The 18,594-nt window shown below is 34.6% G+C and overlaps 1 protein-coding gene across 2 annotated transcripts in view; it reads left to right on the top strand.

The window, feature by feature from the left end:
* Nucleotides 1-4,173: 4,173 nt before the first annotated feature.
* Nucleotides 4,174-18,594, top strand: part of LOC127848074 (rhomboid-related protein 2-like) — a 60,086-nt gene continuing 45,665 nt past the window's right edge. Inside the window, exons 1-5 of one of the 2 annotated variants that reach the window (XM_052380368.1) lie at nt 4,174-4,617; nt 5,777-5,800; nt 12,222-12,304; nt 13,210-13,282; nt 15,309-15,473. In XM_052380368.1, the coding sequence (XP_052236328.1) occupies nt 4,513-4,617; nt 5,777-5,800; nt 12,222-12,304; nt 13,210-13,282; nt 15,309-15,473 (450 nt within the window). In that variant the 5' untranslated portion in view covers nt 4,174-4,512. The remainder of the gene's footprint in view (nt 4,618-5,776; nt 5,801-12,221; nt 12,305-13,209; nt 13,283-15,308; nt 15,474-18,594) is intronic. The other variant, XM_052380367.1, reaches the window with a different exon arrangement.

Raw genomic sequence — 18,594 nt, forward strand, 5'->3', positions numbered from 1 at the left:
GATTGAAAAATTAGAGTCCCTTCACCTTTAAAAAGAAATAGATGAGCGGTCTGCACCCGCAAGGCGGTGCTCTTGTTTAATCTTGATGCATCCTCAATTGTATTATGCACATCTTAATCTGTTTTAACAATTATAATATAAAGATTAAGGCTGACTCAGTAAAATAATAATCCATGATTTCTGCAGTTCTTGCAGACAAACTAGGAATACTGCTGTAATATTATCTATCTATCTAATGGGATATTAATTTGGCTTCAATAGAAAAAAATCAAAGCATACACATGTATATAATGTGTATGTATATATATATATATATATATATATATATATATATATATATATATATATATATATATATATATATATAATAGATAAACTTAAATTGATTGACCATCGATAAAAAGATTATAATAATAGATGTATATATAGAGATAGATATATATATATATATATAGATATATATATACTATATATATATATATAAATAAAAATATATAATATATATATATATATATATATATATATATATATATATATATATATATATATATAGATATATATATATATATATATATATATATATATATATATATATATATATACTTGTAAAACTAAAAATTAAATATGTATGTTTCTATTACATCATTTAGGACTTTTATTTTCAAAGTAGAGTGAAGCTTAAAACAGTATCCAATTGTAACAGTCAATTTTGGGAAAATCAACCTTATAATTATTTTCTGTGTTGGTCAATGTCATAATTGGTATAAAATGTATATTGAACTGGAAGTTTTCTTTATTTTAAATGATAACATTTGCTTGGTCAGCCACAATTGTCACAATCAAGTGGTCTTTTTACACTGTAGTTTTCTCATTGACTATGGGTTTGTTCTGAGAATGAGCCACACAAAGTATCGTTGGGGAGATGAGTTGTCAATTTTATGTTTATCAGTCTTTCATAATCCAGTATACCTGTAAAAAGTGAATTTGTAACTAATAATCACACAATATACACAATTAAAATTGTATGCATTTAGATTTATTTAGTACTGCACATTAATCATTTTCCAAAAATATGTAGCAACATTATATCATATAATGCTGCAATACTAAAGTAATTTACTAATTAAAGGTCGCTGATGTGTAATGGATGTGGTGTCCACCTAATGATCTGGAGGTCACTGGTTTGATCCCCAGTGTGGGAGCATTCTTAAGAAATCTCCAAGAGACACCCAAGTACTGGTTCAAGGCCCAGGAAACGAACTCAATAGCATTTCACATACATGTATGTAGTTAGTACTTTAAATTTAATCGAACTAAAAATTGGATAAAAATTAACAACTGAAACCCTTATTAATACATTTTATTTTGAATCAAGCAAATGTGGAAATTCATTAAAAATAATGAGAAAATTTTAAAAATTCTACTTTAAAGTAATCATGATATTTTAGATTATTTTCAGAATATTTAATAATGATAATGATACAATTATATATTACCTAAATGATAAAAATAAACAAGGGCTGTTTGTTAAACATGCATGCCCCCCATATGGGCTCTCCGTTGTAGTGACAGCCATTGTGTGAATATGTTTTTTGTCACTGTATGTCAATGACCTGTGAAATGTATCCAATTAAAAGTGCAAAAACCAATCAGGACCTATACTAATCAATTATACCCATTATATGATTGAGTCTTTGATTTTTTGGATTCCTTTCACACATTTTGACTTATTTGACAATATGTGAAACGTGCACACAATTTGTAATGTTTTATTTATTAATGGTAATGAAACATGTTATTTATAGCAGTTAACTCCCCTAGTCAATGACCACCATAGATAGCAATGCAATCTGATTAAAAATAGCCAAGGCTAGTGTTGTGTATTGGGCAAATGTATTCAAGTGCAACTTGACCACATGACCAGTATCATGTGTTTTCCACACACAGAAGACAGTTATGTAATAGACCATTAATTCCACTCCCAACTTTGGCCACTTGCCAAGATACTGACCAGTATCAGATGGGGTTGTGAAACTGTGTAAACAGTGAACACCAGTCCATGTAATACTGGCCTACCACTTGTACTAGTTGATTTGGAGTTAATACAGTAATGCATGTACAAATGAAACACTAAGCTCAAAAGTTAATTATATGTGCCTCTGAAAACTATTCAGAGGAGTGGGTTGAAATTTAAAATCTTTACTTGGCATTTGAGGAAATCTGAACTCTCAGGGTTTGGATAGAACATCCCCAAATTAACTTTTCTTTACACTGTTGTTATTTTTGTTCAATACACAAATATTAACCTAACTTTACAAATCCTGTACAGTAAAGGAAACTAAATCTAAGTTGATATTTTAATATGCTTGATCCTATTTATGTATTAACATTGTTTTATACATACAAACTGTGTTGCTGTTTTTCAATTAACAAGCAGATTAAAAATTAATTATATTTTTATGTATAATTTGAATTGACAAAATTAAATGCAAGTTGCGTAGCAAGAATTACATGTTTGATTTATTGTCAGTGAATCGTGACATTTTCTCAATGTTTCAGACCACCAGTTTGTCAAAGCTATCAACCGCTTGGATGGTCAAGCTAAATAGAATTGACCCAGCAAATCACAACTGTCCTGTTGCCATATAATATTACATATCATATTACATTGGTTTTTTAAATGTTGAATTCTCACGTCATTTCCATAAACATAGTATTTACTGGCACAGAAGCAAAGGCTTATGCATCATTATGAATGAACATGTGTCAAAAATTCAATTTGTAAGTCTCTTTACTGGACAGTGTGAAAACGGAATAAACTAGTGACCTGAAAATCAATAGGGGTCATCTGCGAGTCACGATCAATGTACCTATGAAGTGTCATGATCCTAGGCAAAAGCGTTCTTGAGTTATCATCCGAAAATCATTTTACTATTTCGGGTCACAATGACCTTGACCTTTGACCTTGTGACCTCAAAATCAATAAGGGTCATCTGCGAGTCTTGATCAATCTACCCATGAAGTTTCATGATCCTAGGCGTATGCGTTCTTGAGTTATCATCCGGAAACCATTTTACTATTTCGGGTCACCGTGACCTTGACCTTTGACCTAGTGACCTCAAAATCAATAGGGGTCATCTGCGAGTCATGATCAATCTACCCATGAAGTTTCATGATCCTAGGCGTATGCATTCTTGAGTTATCATCTGGAAACCATTTTACTATTTCGGATCACGGTGACCTTGACCTTTGACCTAGTGACCTCAAAATCAATAGCGGTAATCTGCAAGTCATGATCAATCTACCCATGAAGTTTTATGATCCTAGGCGTATGCATTCTTGAGTAATCATCCGGAAACCATTTTACTATTTCGGGTCACCGTGACCTTGACCTTTGACCTAGTGACCTCAAAATCAATAGGGGTCATCTGCAAGTCATGATCAATCTACCCATGAAGTTTCATGATCCTAGGCATATGCGTTCTTGAGTTATCATACGACAACCACCTGGTGGACGGACCGACATACCGACCGACCGACCTACCGACCGACCGACCGACCGACATGAGCAAAGCAATATACCCCCTCTTCTTCGAAGGGGGGCATAAACATGTAATGTTAATTTATGAAAAAAACGTTTTTATTTTATCAATATCATGGTAATTACAACTAGATACAGGCAATTAGATCAGAAACGTGCATTAATTATATTAATGATCAACCCAGACATGTGTAGTGATTTATGGTCACTATTTTGATTAACGTTCTATACATGACCTGTCATAAAAGGTATTTTTTAGCCAGTACTACAATCGGCAATGATAGTCTGTATTGCATACATATTCCACCGTCTATTATCGATTCGCTTCCTCAAACTGAACAAATATTTAATGTTTACATCGCGAAACGTAATGCATCTAGTTTCACTTTCGGTTTGGTTGGTTTTGTAAACACCGTAATTTCATCTTAAAAATCGGATGATAGGGTGATTAAATAATAATGGAAAAGTAAATTACATGGATAATAGGTTAAAATGCAACACAAATGAACGTTAATAGTGCTCTTAATATCAAAGTTTCGGTAAAAAGTTTGGCGCTAGTTCAACGCGCATCGTATACAGCCACATAACAATAGACTGACAACCTTTTATCCGAGATAGCCGATGTATCACGATTGCCGTGATAGGTGATTAAGCCACTCTGATTAAGCGCGTTTCGGCTCGACGCTTGTATACAGTGAAATATTCTATGCGTTTGATCTATAAATAGCCATACAGGTACTTTCACCAACCGTGACTTTACTTTTTGTGACACAGTAGCATGGTATACACACCACTGATCAACCGATTTACACCAATATATTACTGTATAGTGGGCGTACGGCAAACGAAGTAGTTGGAGTTATGAAAATGCTGTTTATGTGACAAAACTAGAGCGCACGAATAAGGCTATTAAAACAAGCGTAGTTTGCGTTTGGATTTAGTGAGAAACGCGGTACAGCAAAAGTGGTGAAATGGCTGGTAGAAGCGGTCGCGAATACGGAAGTGCTAGAAGTACACGAGATATCGAGCTCAGGACTGTAGAAGAAGAGGCCAGATTTCGGCGTGACCTTGAAGATGTAAGACTTGGGGTTTAGTAAAGAGAAGCAATGATTCATATTAGATCTAGTTCACCGTCGATCTAATTAAATTAATACATGAGGAAAATCTATATATTCATTGTCAGTTTTTTCCAGTATTTACTAATTTAGCTAGGCCTTCACTTATGTAGTGCTAATTTTATATACATATAATTATGGAGTAATATTAAATGTGTTGATGTACATTACACTGCAATAATATCTTGATTGTGCACATAGGCGCTCGATGTCAATGTTTTATTTCTTTATTTTTTTTTTAAATTTTTTTTAGTTACCCGTTGTTTATTATAATGCATACACATACTAAATCAATAAAAATCTTCCGACAAAACGTCTTCTTAAAGAAAAGTTCGACTATGTTCTTAATATATATGTAAATAGTAAAACTTTTTTTTAAAGAAGACGTTTTGTCGGAAGATTTTTATTGATTTAGTATACATGTGTATGCATTATAATAAACAACGGGTAACTATGTAAAAACAAAATAATCATTAAAAAAAACAATAAATAAAAAATAAAAACATTGACATCGAGCGCCTATGATCGTGCAATATTTAAGTGTGCTAATTTATTGCAAAACTTAGTCTAAATCACATATTACTAAGCTATAACATTATTAAGTCAAATAAAATCATTTAAAATTGTAGGCTTTTAACATGTTTATCATGATTTGATCAAACAGTCTTCATCAATCAGCAATTTGTTTTAAATCTCCATTATGTTTGATTTAAGCTTGCAAAATTACAATAACATACACATTTTCTACCCAATAATTAAATGTTTCAGTTATTGATTATATATTTATTCAAATTTAAACCTTTGTTGTTATATATCCTTTCCTTTAGTGTCATCAATTCGGATCCACGCCCACACCCTATCTTTGATTTTATGATATATTTCTGATAAGACTTGAGATGACTCAATTTAACTCTTAAGTGGCTTAATATACAGGAATATAGGCTAATATATCCACCACCTCTTGTGCTGTTAATATTTCATCACCTGTAGTGTGATAAATAATTAAATAGTGGTATAAAACCTCTCCATTTTACTGATCAGATATATACTTAGCTGGTATGTAAAGCCTTAAGGTCAAACAGTCTTGTTTTCTGTTTCATACCTTGCCTGGGGCATACAGCAATTTAGACCAGTGTTTGATAAAGTAAGTATTGTTTTTGTAATTCTTTATACTTCTAAGATCCCACAGGCACCTATACAAACACTTATAAGTCCCTGGATCTCATGATAACCTGCATTCATATAATTTTACAGAAAAAAAACTTTGCTATATGTTTGAATAATGTGTGTATGTGTGAGTGTGTGTGTAAATCCGAGAAATGCCTGTTCACATTAACACAAAATGGTGCATTGCTTCAAAAACAGCTTAACATATTATTTTTTAAGAGACTTGTTGATGCAGTCATTATAATATATACCAGTTTTGTGCCATGAGATGCGCGAATATTAGGTCGGAGTGGCTTGTTTAAAAACCAGTTTAAACGTTCGAAACTTAATGTATGTGTGTCTCTTGCTCATTATTTATCAGCTGATGAATGGTTTTAAAATAGTCTTTTATTTTTAGATCAGCATTGCTAATAATAACATAATATGAAAGTACAAACCCTTCACTGATTAATAATCAAAACAAACCAATCTCTTTGCCAGTCATAAGTTAAAGCAAACCAGTGTTTGTTTTTGCTTTAAATTACCACAGAAAATGGGGATGTTTCACAATAGCAAAAATTTCCCAGCATGCAAAGGGTTAATTTAACAAAGATGTGTTTAATTAACTGACACAAACTTGGAATAATCTTTAATTTGATTAATATTGTATTTTTTATAATTCTTTTTGATGCTTTTTTCCCAGTCTTAAAGCGACTGGCTTTAAGATAAAAAGCAAAAAAATTGATAAAAAAGGGGGGAAAAATGTGTTATAATAGACTTTTACAGTTTGAAGTAACTTGTATGTACATTGTATTCTTTAATGTACACACAGAACCTATACAGGAATGGATTGAAAATTTTGGGTATAAGTCCAATCAGTCGCCTATGGCCTTTTGTTCCAATACACACTGTTGTTAAATCCACTGCAAAATAGGATTACTGGATTTATATTTGTTTTCCTTTTGTATTGACATTTTAATTTGAACTTGGGATTGTGTTTTACTGCATGAAAATGACTTCAGGTGTAGAGATGGATAGTACCGGTAAACAATCGTTTATAATGAAAACTTATAAACAACATACAATACTAGGCATTATATGAGTCGTGTTCTGAGAAAACTGGGCATAATGCCTATGCATAAAGTGTCATCCCAGATTAGCCTGTGCAGTCCGCACAGGCTAATCAGGGACGACACTTTCCGCTTTGATGGTATTTTTAGTTTCAAGGAAGTCCCTTTTTACCGAAAATCTAATTTAAGCGGAGTGTCGTCCCTGATTAGTCTGTGCGGACTGCACAGGCTAATCTGGGTCGACACTTTACGCACATGCATTAAGCCCAGTTTTCTCAGAACGCAACTCATATATAAGCTTATCTGAGCACAGCATGGTCATTGTGAGCCTAGTAGAACACTTTTTGTCAATTTTTGCTGTGCATTTTGCGTCATTATAATTTACATTGTTAATATTCTAGCAGTGGCCTAGCGAGACCCAAATTTTAGCCAAGGCAGTATTTCAGGTCATTCTAGGGGGGGGGGGGGTCCAGGGGCATGCCCCCCTACATATGACCGTTTAGTATCATTAAAGTTAACAAAAAATAATTATTGTTTGTGAATATCATAGTGCCTAAAATTCATTAAATTGCCTCAATTTCTTATATAGATTTTATTCTTTGAAATAAATTTTCCTTTTTTTCCTTGTAATCTCAAAATTGCTCTGCAAATTTGAGCCAAGCTTCAGCGTGGCTGTGACGCTGATTCTAGAGGCTACATTTGTTGTCCAATCTTCATAAAACTTGGTCAGAACATTTTTCTCAATGATATCTTGGATGAGTTGCAAACTTGGTCGCATGAGGTAAACAATTATGTCACCAAGTCAAATTAAACAAAAAGTTTCTATAAAACTCTTAAAGTCACATGTATAGTCCAATCCTGAGAATGAAAGTTGGTCAAAATATTTGTTCTAATGATATCTCAATTGAGTTCGAAAATGGTTCCGGTTGGTTGAAAAACCTGGCTGCCAATGGGCAGGGACTGGAAAGCTTTCCTCATATTTTTATAGTAAATCCTTGTTAACCCTCTAGTAGTCGCATTCATAGTCCAATATTCATGAAACTCAGATTTTTTTAAAATAATTATATTTTGTCTGAATTCAAAAATGGTTCCTGTTTGATTGAAATCATGGCCACCAGGAGGCATGGCAGTTTTGCTCATGTGGTCATTAAGTTAAACTCCAGAACTCACATTTTTTAGTCTATTATGCATGAAACTTGGTCAGAACCATTTTTGTTGTAATGCGATCTGGGACCAGTTGGAAAATGGTTCCATTTTGTTGAAAAGCATGTCCACCAACTTGCTATGTATTTTAAAAATTATTTAGCTTATGAATCTCACTTTGGTAGATAACATATCATGAGACACATGTTTCGCAATTTGGGCTTCATGACTTTATGGAAAGGAATGTCAAAAATGAGTCCGTTTAGTGTTTAGAAGATAATCAGGGACAACACTTTCTGTGTTATTTAATTTATGGTTTCTATACAGTTTCTCATACCTATAGGATCTGGCATGAGTTGTCATATCATACCATATTATATTAAACAAGTTCAGGAATTTTGTTAAGGCCGACGCTTACTAACAAATTTCCTGGACAAGTTTAATAAAATATGGTATGATATACAACGAGTGTCAGATCTTTTTTATCACATGCTTTTAAATGAGCAAATAAAATACATATTTACGCAAACATAATGATATATCCCGAATGTTGTTTACATTTTGTGATTTGACGTTGCAATGTCATTTCAGCAAAATAACAAAATGCGATTGGTCAAGAAACGCAAACGCAAACTAAGCCAATGAAAATGCTTAAAAAATGTTGTATTACACATGTGTAAAATAAAATATATGTAATCATTGTATATCATGGGAAACGGGGTATAGCATGTGATAAATATTTATTTCAACCAATTCAACCAAGACACAAAAGTTGTGTATTGTGTTTTTTAGCTTACCTGAGCACAATGTGCTCATGGTGAGCTTTTGTGATCGCCTTTTGTCCGTCGTCCGTTGTCCGTCGCTGTTGTGCGACATCAACATTTGCCTTGATCACTCTCTAGAGGCTACATTTATTGTCCAATCTTTATGAAATTTGGTCAGAAGATTGGTTTCAATGATATCTTGGATAAGTTAGAAAATGGTTTTCCTTATATGGCTTAATGTGGCTATAGCAAAATCTTGTTAACACTCTAGAGGCCACATTTATTGTCTGATCCTCATAAAACTTGGTCAAAAGATTCATCCCAATAATATCTTGGACGAGTTCGAAAATGATGCCGGTTGGTTGAAAAACATGGCCGCCAGGGGGCGGGGCAATTTTCCTTATGTGGGTTAAGTAAAACCTTGTTAACACTCTAGAATGATTTGATATCTTGGTTGAGTTCAGAAATGGTAACCTTTGCTTGAAAAACACGGCTGCCAAGGGGCAGGTAGTTTTCTCTATATGTATATAGTGTAAAGAGTCTAGTTGTGATAAGCCATAATGTTACAGAAAGATAACCTGTACATACTTTCTAATAGGTAAGTAATAGTAAACTCCCTGTATAAACCTGGAACTTCTTTAATAAAATGTGGTGTACATAAAGACAGTAGTTTGCATGCAATTTAATAAACCTATCTACCGGTAATAAAATGAATGTACATGTACTAATGCACTGTAGAGCCTTATCTTCAATCTTTACTGATAAGCCAAGTTATCCTACTGTGTTTTGGTGTATTAAGCAGACTACTGTGCTATGAAACTGTTTCCATGGCAACCTTGTTATTTGGCATTTTCTTAATTATAAAGACTCTTTTGATTGAAATAACTTTTGTAAATTCTTCTTATTTTTTACATTTGAGTAACTGGAGTTTTCCACTCTCCATAAATTGTGTTCTTTAGATTAAGTTAGACTTAACGGGGGACGTGGGTAGGGGGGGCAGTTTTCTTTATATGTATTTGTAACGCCTATCTTGTAATTGTTTACTTGGTTTTTATTCTTACAATAATAATTCTTTAAATTACAATTTTTAATAACTTTTAAATTCATTGATGATAATTAATAACTTATTAATTCATTAATGATGGATCAGGTATATTTTCATTGTATGATAATTCTTAAGAAATGAAATAAATGCTTTAAACTCCCTGTAAGTGCAGATAGTTTACATCAGTGGTCAGTGATGATCTTTGATCAGTGCTTATCTATACCTGGATGCTAAGAATAGCAGTGCTCTCATTTGATTGGATGTTTACCTATGTTACTATGCCTGCTACACTTCAGAATCAGGGGACTGGCTCATTGTTGACCTTTCCCATAAGAACTAATCAACCAAAACATCTGGGTATACATGTGAAAGACTAATGCCAGACCCCTGGCTCTAAGTTGAAAGAGTTAGTCCACTAATTGAAAGATTGGGGTTAGTGAATTACTAATCTGCCAGACCTGTTTAATGTAGCAACTGTTAGTTTAATCATGGAGGTGAGTTTAAAATGTTCTAAGTTGAAATTTCACCAAGTAAAAGTGACTTAGTCTTCTTTTTCTCTAAATGAAAATTTTGAATTAATGATTTACTGTGTTTCACTAACTGGGAATGTTAAGTTAGTGGAGTTAGTTTAGTTCTTTTAACTAAGTGCAATTATTAGTTAAGTGATTACTAAGGCAAAGTGAAGTAGTATGTTTTTCTCTAAGTGAAAATATTGAGTTTGTGATTTTATAAAGAACAGGACTTAGTGAATTTATGCAACAACAAGTTAGTGTTTTAATAAGTGATGAGTGAACATAGTGAATTTATTACATGACAAATCTCAGCTAATCTTGATATTAAAGTACTTAGTGTGTTGTGATTAACGCAAGTTATAAGTGATTAATCAAAGCCGAAGAAATGGATTTAAACTGTTTGTTTTCTGAAAGTGTCTTACATTAGACTTAAGTGAATAATACAATGAAAGTGAGTTCTTAATTATTTGTTCAGTGAAGTGAATTGAATGGATTTAATTATAGTGATCACGGGTGTTTGTTTATCCTAGTGCTTTATACAGGCATTTGCCTCATACTGAACACAAACCCGTTGACCAAGTTTAGACATGAAAGTGTATAATTGTTTTCGAAACCTTGTTTTAACTATGATTAACTTTTGAAAGTTTATGAACTGTATATTGATAGGTCTTTGTTATTTCTCAGGTGAGCAACTTTGGGCCTGTAAGCCCTCTTGTCTTAAAATTTGACCCAGCATTTGTAAAAATCTTGCAAGATATGTACATGTCCAGAAAGGAAATTCATTTCTGTTTGAATAAGACTGAGTTCGTGAAAATCGCTTCACAATTGATATATATGTATATATAATGTTTTTTTCAGAAAAGCTGATTTTTCGATATAATTTGATAATTTATAATTCGAAATGATGTTTTCACTAATTAATATCATAGCCACATGCTTACCACCTGTGATCTCCCCATACATAGACTCAATTTGTGCAGTAATCTGTCACTAACAAGAGACTGAGTATAATAAATGAAACGAGCCTACCCTGGTAAAGGTGTGAGTAGGTTAACTTACAGCCTTGATATGCTTAAAATAACATTTTTTGCCTCATATTTCTAAGCTAACGCCTCAGTGGCTGCCTTCATTGGCATTTAAACCCAGGGATTGCCTTTTTTTAAATGGCAAATGCTCTACCACAAGTGGTACAATTCATATAATGTAAACTGTAAATGTTAAAGCGCATGATATAGTGCTTTAAGCATGAAAGTTTGAAATCCTCGCAAGGGCCACTGTGAATGGTTACGAATGACCTTAAAAGAAGCTTATTTGCTAGTATACAATTTCAAATATTTTTATGAAGATTAATTATATGCAAAGTGAAGTAAATTGGGAATTTACTATAAGGGTATATTGTGTGCTGAATTGAAAATTGACCCTTCAATTCTACATTGTGCTGTAATACTAAGCAGATATTTAATTGTAAGTTAATATGAAATTGACGTCCCTTATATATACAGCTCACTAAAATTAATCTCTTAAAGTGTTTTTTTTCACAGTTTTACTTAATGACACCAGTTATGATTGCTGACTCAGACTTAATGTGCCTGAATTGACTGCCATGCAGCTATAAGTGTATCAAATGAAATCTGCAATAATACATTCATAATGATATTATTTGCTATCTGAAATGATTTGAATTCACTTAAATGAGTAGCATCTTTAGCTTAAAATACTATGCTATCATTAAATGATTTAACATGGGAAAACACCTTTACACAAAAAAGAAAATATATATATATATATATCTCATAGAAAATGTCTAAATTATTTATATAAACTGTTGTAAAGTTTGTGTCACCATGGAAACTGTTACCATATATTCCCCCACTTTATTCTGCAGCATGGTAACCAGGGTGTGCTCATCAGTGAGCTACAGGATGAACTGGATGAGACCGGGATCATCAAGCAAATCCCAGAGGACAGGTAAGACCGGGATCATCAAGCAAATCCCAGAGGACAGGTAAGACGGGGATCATCAAGCAAATCCCAGAGGACAGGTAAGACGGGGATCATCAAGCAAATCCCAGAGGACAGGTAAGACGGGGATCATCAAGCAAATCCCAGAGGACAGGCACCAGTAGGGTGGCATATAGCAGTTGAACTGTCAGTCTGTGTGTGCGTCCGTCCGAAAACTTTAACATTTGCCATAACTTTTTCAATATTTAAGATAGCAACTTGATATTTGGCATGCATGTGTATCTCATGGAGCTGCACATTTTGAGTGGTGAAAGGTCAAGGTCATCCTTCAAGGTCAAATGACAAAAATATGGGGGGACATAGTGTTTCACAAACACATCTTGGTTTTACAGGAAATAATGACTGATATTGATTTTGAGGTCAACAAGTTGAAGGTCAAGGTTATTTGGGTGGATTCTAAGATTCCTTCTTAAATAAGGTCATAGGTCAAGGTCACATGTGCTATCATGAAACTAATTCCCACACAATATCTAGAGAATACTTAGCATCATATAAATTAGTAGGCTTGTTAGTCTTTAGGAAAGATGACCCTTGAAGATTTTCAAATAAAGAGATCTACAGTCATTGTAACAGGAATTACTTTGTTGCAAGTCTGTTGGCATACAATCTTTCACAAACATCTTGTGTGCAGTTATATCAGTAGTAAACGGTGTAAGGCAAAAAATTTCCATTGTACAGGGAAAGTACATGGTTAAGTTATTTTTTGTAGTTGTCAACCTTGTTTTAAATTATGCTGCCAATGTGTGAATTTTTTTTTTTTTTTAAATGAAACAAATAAAAACATCTGTCTCAAGTTGGGGAATTGAAGCATATTGGTGACCAGGTTACCATAGAAACAATTTTTATTTCAGACTGGACATGCTGATTGAAAGGGCAGACACGGACGGGGATTCGTACATCACCTACAATGAGTTCATTAATCTGGTATGTCCAAAGGGAAGTTTGATAGTACATTTATATATTGTATGTCCTTGCTATCTAGCTACTAATGCTTAGAGGCTTATAGTGATTGTCTGTCTGTCCATATGATGTTAAACCACATTGACATTTTCTGTAAAACCCCAATACTGTTTCCTACAATTTGTTCGATATTTTCAACACACACACATCATTGTTGCCTCATCTTGGGCATCATTTTGAATTTGAATTTGACCTTATACTAGTTCAGAGGATACCAGGGCTCAACATTCACCTGCCGGGCAAGTACTTAGAAAATTTGTTCTTTTTTGCACTTTTCCGGGGGGATAACTAGATTATAAAATAACTTGCCCGCACCTAACTTTTCCTTGCCAGGGACATTAGGGCAACCGTTAATGTTTAGCCCTGGATACACTGTCTCAGTTGACCCAAATGATGTGTTTGGACTTACAACTATACCATTTGCTTCAAAGCTTTGATATCTGCACGGATTAGGTGTTTGAACACCTGATCTCATGTTTGATTTTGACATTACCTACTATTGGACTTATCTAAATAAGTAGATCTGAATTCTTGGTTAAACAAACACAAAGAAGCACCAAGACATCTTCCTAAAATGCGTTGAAACAATTATTTAAGCTATCAGCATTTAACACAGGGCCCTCAATCCATTTTAGGGGAAGCGGGTCGCTACCTTCATGAGGGGGAATTTTCGCGGCTTTTCCCTTTATGGGGGATTTTTTTACTTACTCTTTCATTATAACATTTGTACATATAAGTATAAGTATGTTTGACAAGATTAAATTTAATAGAATTGAGATATAATAATCACGAGACACATCTTTAAAAAAAAAAAAAAAAAAATTATATCGGGGAATTGTTCCCCCCAAAAGGGGAAAAAAGTATACTTTTCAGGTGGGGCACTACGGCCGAAATTTGGCCGCAGATTTGATAGATTGAGGGCCCTGTAACAGGAGCTGTGCTATATAAAAAATGTACAGTAGTGGAGAGGATAAGCTTTGATTTACCAGGTATGTGTATTTACTCTAATACACGTACCTGGATTTACTGAGCATAGCAACTGTAGGTCAAAACCCAGTTATCCACTAAAAAAATCGTGAAGCATCGCCCTTTGTTGGCGGGTAATATTGGCTTGGACAGAACCGGGTCAAAGTCTGACAATTTTTGTCATGAAAAGATGAAAATTAGAATAGCTTCTAATTTTTTCTGCCACGTTTTATTTTTACTTTGAATTTATTTCCTCAAAATTGACGACAGAACAAAGTATAGTATTTGGCTTAAGTAAAAGCCTCCTTTTTAAAGAAGATAGTTGTATAGGTTACTTTTATTTTTCCATAGCAAGTTGTAACCCTTAAATGGCCCAATTTAGCCTTCACCGCTTAGAAATGCATTTTGCTCCATTTTCACTGCCTTAATTTTTTTAATTAAATTAAAGACTTTTCTTAATACAATTCAATTATAAAATGGTCAATTTCCAAGCCTATGGTTAGGATACTAATGAGCAGCAAGTGACTTGCAGGCAGTTCTGGTTTTATTCTGGTTGCATATAGCCATTCACTTTGCTTCTGAGCTGGAAAGGCTAAAAGCCCTTCATTCCGTATACCTTTGCAGTTCACACTCCCTGTAGTGCTGATAAAGAATGAGCAGCGTGTGATCAAATTAAATTAAAGAGTTTTATCGATTCAATTTCAAAATGGTACATTGCCAACCCAATAATATTTATGAGCAGCAAACAGCATAAAAACTGAACAGACTGTGAGTTTACTCTGTGAGTACAATACTTTGAAATTGAGAATATAAGTGATTTCATTGTTTTCTAAGATTCAACTTATAGAGGTCGATTGGAGATGAATTAAATGTTGAGCCGTATAAAAAAATCCGACACCTCTTATTGGGAATGTTAAGGTCCCTTGTTTGAATATTTTTTTTTTGAATGAAATGACTGTGTTCTCCTACTGGACCAAAATTTGATCGAAAAAACAAATTGCTTCGTATACTAGTACTCTTGCAGCTAACACGCCCGGGCGTGCTGACAGAGAATGAGCGGCGTGTGATGCGTGGCTTCATGGCCAGTATCATCTCAAACATTGTGCCCGAGTCCCAGAAGAAAGACTTCCTCGAGCACTATACCTGCTGTCCCCCGCCCATATTCATGATCATCATCAGCGTCATTGAGGTAGGTATATATGCATAAACTTGTGGTGAAATGGAGCACAACTGTTTTAGGTTAGTTTAGTTTAAACCTATTTATTGTCCCCTACTGGTTTCACCAGAGGGGACTTATGGTTTGCACTCTGTGTGTTTGTCTGTCAGTCCGTCACACTTTTCTGGATCCTGCTATAACTTCAGAAGTTTTTCATATTTTTTTATGAAACATGAAACATGGATAGATGGCAATATTGACATAATGTGCGTCATTTGATTTGGTTCCTACGTCAAAAATAATGGTTGCTACGGCAACAAATATATTTTTTTTTAATTCTGACAATTGATGAGCTGGTAGGGAAAATATATTGCTAAGCAATAGTCTTGTTTTAGCTGGATTGCATAGAAAGCCTTAGGCTTATTTGAAACGCTCTCGAGTCTGTTTCTTTTGACTAGAACCATTACTTGGTGTCTATGGGGGAGATTTAAAGAACACTCCCACGGTGGGTATTGAACCCATGCCCTCCAGGTAGCTAGGTGGACACCATACTCACTATGCCAGGGTGACCTCCAGGTAGCTAGGTGGACACCATATTCACTATGCCAGGGTGACCTCCAGGTAGCTAGGTGGACACCATATCCATTATGCCAGTGACCTCCAGGTAGCTAGGTGGACACCATATCCACTATGCCAGTGACCTCCAGGTAGCTAGGTGGACACCATATCCACTATGCCAGGGTGACCTCCAGGTAGCTAGGTGGACACCATAACCACTATGCCAGGGTGACCTCCAGGTAGCTAGGTGGACACCATATCCACTATGCCAGGGTGACCTCCAGGTAGCAAGGTGGACATTATATCCACTATGCCAGGGTGACCTCCAGGTAGCTAGGTGGACACCATATCCACTATGCCAGGGTGACCTCCAGGTAGCTAGGTGGGCACCATATCCACTATGCCAGGGTGACCTCCAGGTAGCTAGGTGGACACCATATCCACTATGCCAGGGTGACCTTCAGGTAGCTAGGTGGACATTATATCCACTATGCCAGTGTGACCTCCAGGTAGCTAGGTGGACACCATATCCACTATGCCAGGTTGACCTCCAGGTAGCTAGGTGGACACCATATCCACTATGCCAGGGTGACCTCCAGATAGCTAGGTGGACACCATATCCACTATGCCAGGGTGACCTCCAGGTAGCAAGGTGGACACCATATCCACTATGCCAGGGTGACCTCCAGATAGCTAGGTGGACATTATATCCACTATGCCAGGGTGACCTCCAGGTAGCTAGGTGGACACCATATCCACTATGCCAGGGTGACCTCTAGGTAGCTAGGTGGACACCATATCCACTATGCCAGGGTGACCAGGCAGCAAGGTGGACACCATATCCACTATGCCAGGGTGACCTCCAGGAAGCAAGGTGGTCACCATATCCACTATGCCAGGGTGACCTCCAGGTAGCAAGGTGGACACCATATCCACTATGCCAGGGTGACCAGGTAGCTAGGTGGACACCATATCCACTATGCCAGGGTGACCTCATTTAACCTGATTTAGGTTAAAGTCTTCATTATTTAAATTTAGGATCTTAAATATATCATGAAATATGTGACAATTAGAAAATCTTTAACACAACTTTTATAGGTTGAGTTTAACATGTACATTTTAGCACTCAACTACTATATTAGCTACTTGAGAATTTCAAAACATCTTGAATACAACTATTTCAGATCGAAGATTTAATCAATACAATTTAAGAACTAAACTACATCATAAAATTCTTGACCATCAGAAACAGAACACTCTCATTTCAGATTGTTGTGTTTATCATCAAAACTAATAAATGTTGCAGATTTTATTATCTACAGCCAAAAACTTGCCGGGATCGACAACAAAAGTTTGAGCCATCCGATTTCTAATATACTTAGATTTACTTAAAACAGCAATAGATTTACATATCCAGTTGAAGAGTATTTCATACTGCCTAAACTACGTATTACTTTCTGCTATTGAGTCAACAAGAATTAAACATATAATATGAATACTCTTATCGATCAATATTTTAAAGCAGTCACACAAACAATCAAAGAAATATCATGTAATAAACACTTATTAAATAATATACGTGTTTTACATAGCACATTTATGGGTACATGTAAGGAACAGCACTAAGAAACAAAACATAAATAAGCTATGTATAAACATAACTGAAATATTTAGCAGCACAACATGAATTTATTTATTTGCTTTTTCTAAAAAAGACGTGATGTCAATATGTGTTAGGTTAAATAGTTGTTGTATAAATACAAAGTTTTTTATTCCATTAAGTTGACATTCTACATGTTCTGATACAGCTGTTCCAGTCATAATAATATTGCATCTACAAAAACACCCGATTTGAAACAGAATGTCATCTTTTACTACTATCAAATATGATTGAGTCAATGACATGTTTGCAATTATGGAGTGGCTTTAATTAAGCGCTCCTAATCGAGTAACAACTTTATGCGACCAAAATGGAGTTTGAGCCAAACGAATAAACAAACAATTGTGAACACTTTTACTGGGACTTTAAAAACATATCGAGCGTTTTGATAATTCGAGCCTCACAAATTCTAGTCATTCAACAGAAATTTATATGCATATACATGTATAGCCATAAAAAATCGGTGCTTCAGGGAGAGTTCGAGCTAACCAGATATTCAAGCCAAGTGAGTTCGAGCCATCAGGTTTTGACTGTAATGAACTATACCAGAGTGTAATGCTTATTATCTGCTTAACTATATCAGATGGAATTTTTTATCATTGACTTTACTATTTCTGATCATAGTGTTTATCAACACAACTTTTTCATATTGTAGAGTTTATCATCTATGCGATGCTAACTATTTCATATTGTAGTGTATATCATCTATGCGATGCTTACCATTTCAGATAAAAATATATTATCATCTATGTAATGCTTACTATTTTAGATTGTAGTGTTTATCATCTATGCAATGCTTACTATTTCATATTGTAGTGTTAATCATCTACGCAATTCTTACTTTTTCAGATTTTAGTGTTTTTCATTTACCGGATGCTTACTATTTTAGATTGTTGTGTTAATCATCTACGCAATGCTTACTGTTTAAGATTTTTG

The sequence above is a fragment of the Dreissena polymorpha genome, chromosome 10 (assembly GCF_020536995.1).
Source record: "Dreissena polymorpha isolate Duluth1 chromosome 10, UMN_Dpol_1.0, whole genome shotgun sequence".
Classification (NCBI taxonomy): Eukaryota; Metazoa; Mollusca; class Bivalvia; order Myida; family Dreissenidae; genus Dreissena; species Dreissena polymorpha.